Source organism: Cynara cardunculus, assembly GCF_001531365.2.
Source record: "Cynara cardunculus var. scolymus isolate 2C chromosome LG 3, CcrdV1, whole genome shotgun sequence".
In the NCBI taxonomy this organism is placed as follows: Eukaryota; Viridiplantae; Streptophyta; class Magnoliopsida; order Asterales; family Asteraceae; genus Cynara; species Cynara cardunculus.
Genome location: NC_037530.1, coordinates 34,792,550 through 34,799,849, shown reverse-complemented (window position 1 = coordinate 34,799,849; position 7,300 = coordinate 34,792,550). Strand labels below are relative to the sequence as shown.

Below are 7,300 nucleotides of genomic sequence, written 5' to 3'. Positions count from 1 at the left end.
TTTAATAATATAACATTTTATAAAGATAATAATTAAGTATTCTGTTAGAAATCAATGATTATCCTAATTATATTTTAGATTTTTAATATTTAATATAAGATGTTTATCTTGTATTTGATTATGTTTATCTGCAATTAGTTACACGAATTCAGATATGGTGCTTTAATACTTACGCACAATCTACTTGTAATCTTGAGTTTTAAGTAATATGCATTAATAAACAGTACTTTACGCATAAAAAGTAGTTTTTAAGAGTTTTTGACAAATGCTTTATAATATAGTATAGATTATTTTTTTTATAATTTAATTTAAGTGTAATAATGAAATAATTTATTTTTGGTTGAATAACATAACATTTTATAAAGATAATAATTAAGTATTCTGTTAGAACTCAATGATTAACCTAATTATATTTTAGATTTTTTATATTTAAAATTAGATGTTTATCATGTATTTGATTGTGTTTATCTGCAGTTAGTTACACGAATTAAGATATGAGATGAAATCGGATAGAGATGAAATCTGATTTAAGAGTTTTAACCAAATGCTTTATAATATAGTATAGATATATTGACCGTTTATTAGGATTTGTTTATATCTTTTTTTTTCAATAATTAATAAAATCATTAATAAAATCAAAGATTTTTGATATAATATCTTCTTCCAGATTTTGTAATATTGTAGTTGTAATCTTCCCCATTTTTTTATGTTTTTAAATATTTTCATTATTTTAATTTTTTATGACATAAGATCATATTAATGTCATTTTGTTACCAATTTACCTGTAAACACTTGACAACCAACACATCGAAACATGAATTATGTTATTCATTTAAACCATTACCAATGGTGTCGAAGATAAACATAATTAAACACTTCGCAAACATGTGACATCTCAAAATAAAACACGATGAACCCTATTGTAACATGTAATATATGAAAGTGAAACGAAACTGAAACAAGCAAATTCAAATGAAACATGATGAACCCACAAGAGTAACGTAATTTACCAAACTGAAACCAACATGAAACGGTGAAATAGGATGGATTTGAGATGCAATGTGATGAACCCGCAAGTAATTAAACATATTGACTAATAGATTACACTCGACTAAAATTCAAAGACTTTGATTCGATACTCAAATCGATTTCATCGAAACATTCATCATATCACTTCATTATTAACAACCGATTATAAAATCTAACAATCTATATTTTTCACCTTCTTCTTTCGCCTTCTTTTCTGTTGTTGCTTGATCAACTCCAGATCCAAACCATTTTCGTCGAGTTCAACAGGGTTGTCGTGAAATTAGTGAAGTTCGAAAAGTATTTTTCTTCATGAGTCTCTCGCTGATTCGTTTGCGGAATGATGATGAAAAAAATGTCGATGAAGGTAATGTCAAGAACGATTGGAAAAATATTGATAAACAATGAAACCTAAGAACATACCACCATTGTTGTCCACCATTTTATGATCCAGAATTTTCCTCAATCATATGGGAAACACTCTAAAATTGAACACAATTTTAATACACCTTTCTAATTAAATGGGAATTCATTGATTACATAGAATATCCTCTTATTTTTTCAATCCTCAGTTTGCCCTTCCATGTGGGTTACTTTAATGAAACCAATTTCTTTTTAATTCTTGTTTACTTAAATAGATTGATTTCATCTCAGCCATTAATCATTAAAATAGACGGTGAGTTTGTACAGTTTGTACTATTAGAAAATTTTGTAAAATAAATTACCTATATATATATATATATATATATATATATATATATATGGGTTAAATCAAATGAGAACTATAAAAAGGTTACAAACTCCGTGAGAACCGATTTAAATAAATTTTTACATGATTTTTTTATCAAATGTTAGGATTAAAGATATTGTTTCACATATATTTGTTTTATAATGTGATAGTTTCACTTATATTTGTTTTACCATATGAATATTTTTTACGAGTGTTTTTCGTTTCACAAAGTGAAAACAAAAAAAATTCACATGCAATTTTTTTCATAAGGTGAACACAAGCATATGCGAAACAATATGTTAAATCATAACTTTTGATCAGAAAGATAATATAAAAAGATATTTCTATATCAGTTCTCACATATTTATAATTTTTTGTGGTTCTTATTTGATTATCGTTATATATATATATATATATATATATATATATATATATATGTATGTGTATGTGTCGGATTCGTGTTGGTGATTGATTAATTCCAAACATAGCGTGTTGGGTAATCGTTTGTTTAAGATCGTGTACAGTTTTTTTGTACCCATTTGGTTAGCCTCTTTGACACATGGAGTTTGATGCAATTTGTTTTTTTTTTTTGAGAGGGGATGCAATTTATTTTCGATCAGTCAATTTCCATCGCCTTGAGGTCCTTGTTTTGTCTTCAGTTTTTCTATGTAACGTTGCTTTTATATCTTTTTTGTTTCGTAATATTCTCTCTTTCTTAGTTATGAAAATTAGTGTTGGGCCCCATACAATTATTTATCCATATTATATTATAAAACATTTGATAAAAATTCTTAAAAATCATCATTTATATATGAAATATTGCTTATTGATGCATATTAATTAAAATTCAAGATTACAAGTAAATTGTACGTAAGTATACCTTATTGAGCTTCATGTTTGAATTCGTGTAAATAACTATAGATAAATATAATCTAATACAAGATAAAATTCTTATGTTAAACATAAAATCTAAAATATAATTAGAATAACTATTGAGTTCTAACAGAATACTTAATTATTGTCTTTATAAAAATTAAATTATTAAATCAAAAATAAATTATTTCATCATAAAACCTAAGTTAAATTATAATAAAAATTGAAATAAAGAAATTACATAAAAAATGAGAACTTTTATATTTAAAAAAAAACATTATTACTTGCTCAAAACCACATAAATTCGTATTATAATATCAAGAGAGACCAAAAAAATAAAATAAAACATTAAAATCGAAATATATCTCGTTGCATTACGCAGGTACCCTTCTAGTTATAAAAATAGGTCGTTCAAGAGAAACCAATCTTATAAATTTTCGCAAACCCTTTAAACTTGAAAGACCATCCACCTTTTATATACTTACCACCTTACTTCCAATCTTGTCTATCCCTCAACGCGGGATAACCAAACAAGATTATAATTCAAGATTTGCGAATACTTAAACTCATGGTGTCACGTTATTGGTTGTGACTTGTGGTTGTTCCTTTTCTCATACAAAGTTAAAAAAATATATAAAAGATAATTTATTGTAAAAAATAGTTGGCAAGAAGAAATCAACCCCATATGTTACCACAAACTTTTTAAACCCGTAAGACATATCATCATCCTTTTATATATATCACATCTTCGTCCAAGTTATCGTCTTTCCGTTGATGTGAACAGGGGCGGAGGCCTATAGGGGCTTTTGCGGGTCAGAAGCCTACAATTTTTTTATCTCCTAGGTAGGCAAATCTTAGTCCACTATATTAAAATTTTATTTTTTCCACTTCTACTTAAGTCGTCATGATCCCTGAGTTATTTTCACATTATGTAAAGTTGGGGCTCTTGATTACAAAGTTGTTGGACAGCTATAAAGCAAGTCCTGATTGGTTTTGGTGAGATGCTACGTATGAGTCTGTTGATCTAAGTTGGGTTTATCATTAAATTGCGTAATTTTTTGTACTCGACACACTAAAGGCAGGCCAAGGCATGGGCATTTGATAACCTAATTTGCCGATTTACAATTCTCTAGGAAAAGGATGCATAGGATACTGTTATTATATGTGTATTTGTCTGTATGTAAACAACCAGAATATCTATATGCATATACTCGTGCAATTCCAAACGAATGTGATTTCTTTCGGAAATCTGTTAGGATCAGAGTTAAATAAGTGCATGTTTTTAGTAGCTTATTGAACTTAATAGGATTTGCAGCTTAGGCTAGCTATAAATAATTGTTTAGTAGTGTCTTATTGATTAAAAAATGGCTTATCCAAGAAGCTTCTAGACAGAGAGTTTTATGCAGAAAACAAATTATTTTTTTTTCCAAACGTGTCCCTTTCAATTAAAAACATGTTCATTTCATTTATGAAAAAACCTACTTAAACAAAAATCATTCGAATCTATACAGACAACTTAATCCATACAGGATTTAATGGAAAGCCGACCAAACAACCCCTAAATATAGGAAACGAATTACTCTTGTGCTGTTCTTAGACGAGTTAGTACAATTATGAAGGTGTTTTTGGGTAGACAGAATTGTTTTGTCCAGTTTAATTACTTGATGTTGAACCATTCTGTTTGAAAATTTTCCTAAAACGTCATTGAGATTTAGTTTATGATTTAAGGGGTTAAACCGTCCAAAAATTTCCTTTTAAACTTGTAAAATGTCACATCCTTTGTTATGTACTTGAACATTTTTCCACTAATCTATCGTCCACTCTTCTTACCCACCCGTTTGGGTCCATCTTCTGAAAGTTTGGTAGACGTGCACAAAGTTGTATCCATTCATTTCACGCTCCCTTTTCAGCTGAAACCTCAAAATTTTGGTACACCATTTCGTGTGAGAGATTCAGATTTGGATAACGCAAAAATGGTTATTTCGTTGTTGCTCTTGTTTCCACCGCCATCTTCCTTTTTCGTGACCGTGATGTCGATATTAAGCTGTGTATCGCTCGCAAATGGTGGATTCATGGAAGCAAAAGGCAAACATATGCAGTATTCCAAGTTCTTCAACGTCTCAAACAAACCAAATGATCAGCTGATTAAGTTGCCTAGTAGAACCGGTATGCTTATAGTCTATACGCCAGCACTCCTTGCAGGCCTTTCTTATTCAGCCATTTTTCCTTATCGAGATCTTCGAATCGTGATGCTTGTCTCTGTTCTCACCATTCATTTCTTCAAAAGGGTCAATGAGGTACAGAGTTTTGTCTCTTTCTTTAACTTCACATATTCAAACTGTAACTATTCCATTTAAGTTTTTGGTTCGCAGGTGTTATTCGTTCACAAATATAGCGGTTCCATGGCACTGGATGCTGCCATATCTATTGGTTTAAGCTACACCATCAGTGCCATGACAATGATTTATGCTCAATACTTATCTCGAGAATTTCGTGAGCCTGCAATCGATCTCAAATACATTGGAATTGCATTGTTCTTAATCGGAATCGTTGGAAGCTTTTATCATCATAACATTCTTTCTAATCTAAGAAAGAAGGGTGATAGAGAGTACCGTCTCCCGAAAGGAGGATTGTTTGATTTGGTTATATGCCCACATTATCTCTTCGAGATTGTAGAGTTCATAGGAGTCTCTTGCATTGCTCAAACAACGTACACGTTTTCTTTCACTCTCGGCACGATGTTTTACTTGACGGGAAGGAGTTACGCGACACAAGAATGGTACCGTTCAAAGTTTGGGGAGAGTTTTAACAAGGATGTCAAGGCTTTAATTCCCTATACTTTTTAAATCATAAAGTTATATGCGTAGCTATATAAATACCATTTAGTTTAGAACGAAAACTTGTAACTTTGTCATCGTTGGTTCTTTCGAAGAACTATTATAATTAATAAGTTAAAATTGGTGGATAGAATCGTCATTGTGATAGGAACTCTATCGTTCTCACGAGCCAACAAGCGTGTGACAATTGTCCCCAATTTCATTGACGAGGATATTGAGGCCATAGCGCCCGGTGGCATGTGCAAATATGATTGTTTATGCACAAAGGTTTGTAACTGGCAACTCTCGAGAGCTGACCTGTACCACTCGACTTCAAAACCATCATGTGAGAGATAAATCAAGTATACGATGTGCGTAGACAGCAGACTTAAAAGTTTGGTGCTCATGAAGAGTCAAATACTTAAATCTACAAAGGAAATTTTACTCGTCTCAATCTAGATTCTAGATATCCTTGGCCCAACAAGATAGTTCCCCTAAGGCCCAAGTGAAAACTCAATGCAACAGCCCATTTCCTTAGGTCCAATTACCAAACCCTAATTTCTTCATATTTTGTTACTAGGTTTTGTTTCTAAAGTACGTATGTTTAATATGAATCACAGAATTAACCACAAAGGTGATGTTTGATTGATTTGAGCTTAGCTCCAAAGGTTAAAAGTATCGGGAGGTCCCAGATTCAAATCCAATAAGGAATAAAAATTCTCTTGTGACCACAGAGGTTCAAATGTGGTGACTCCGGGCTATCTGCAAAGCAGGTAGTTATTCTGGGATTAGTCGGCTCGCATAGCAGGTTGAATATCCAGGTTGATAAAAAAAAAATGACTCACAACAACATACTAAACAATAATCTGTAACGAATTGAAACTTAGATGCTTATCACTATTTTCCTTTCATTTCTCCTTTCTTTCTCTATTAAAATAGTTTGGAGAATATGATTTTTATTTACCTTCCTCCAATTTTCCTCCTTTTTCTTTATAAAATAGGTTTAAGAACACAAACTATATTCATCCCCCTTCATATGTCTTCAAAATTTTACAAAATTGGTGTAGGCTTTAGAAGGTTCCATGTGATTTAGCCCATTGAATGTTATTTTACTTGATTTTTATGGAGCAAGTTTCCAACTTATAAGGCTATAATGTATAATTAGTGTATCAATTGTCAAAATATGATTTAATGATCTACTTATTTCATTAACTGTAAAATTATCGTTCAGATTGATTCCTCATCGTTATTTATTAACTATTGCAACAAAAAAAATAAAAAATTATGAATCTTTTAGAGAAAGGTATTCGATTGACTTTTATACCTGGAAATTGATGTAACATCTGAACCTAAGCATATCAGATATTGTCTGTCTTGTCAATATCTACATTCACAGTTTTAAAAGACGACTGATAGTTTCTTATAAGGCAATTTTAACTTGTTCTCCTCTTTAATCGATGTGGGATCTTTCCATGAAACTTCAATCGAAATCATCGGGTGGCCAAAAATAAAATAAAACAAAATTGTGAACACATTTTTTTTCCATATATAATTGTTAATTCATTATCTTACATGAGTAAGCAATTAAAATGTGACCTTGATCGACTTTAGAAACAAATCTCAGACATTTAAAATGGGATTTCATATATATATATATATATATATATATATATATAACTAATTAGTTTGTGGTAACTATGAGAACCAATATTAACCACAAATCAATAGATAAATTAGGAAATTTATAATTTTAGCAATTTTGAATTAAAATATTAATGCAAGGATATTTTTGGTATTTTAAAACTTTCCTCCCTCCTCTCTTCTCTCTCCGGCCACCGTCCTCCGGCCACCGTCC

General features: G+C 30.6%; 1 protein-coding gene across 1 annotated transcript; it reads left to right on the top strand.

The window, feature by feature from the left end:
* The first annotated feature begins 4,525 nt into the window (after nt 1–4,525).
* Nucleotides 4,526–5,594, top strand: LOC112509952 (very-long-chain enoyl-CoA reductase-like). The gene is made up of 2 exons (XM_025115179.1): nt 4,526–4,926; nt 5,002–5,594. Exons 1-2 carry the CDS (start codon nt 4,603–4,605, stop codon nt 5,473–5,475), a joined length of 798 nt encoding a protein of 265 aa, XP_024970947.1. The 5' UTR covers nt 4,526–4,602; the 3' UTR covers nt 5,476–5,594.
* The last annotated feature ends 1,706 nt before the right edge of the window (nt 5,595–7,300 follow it).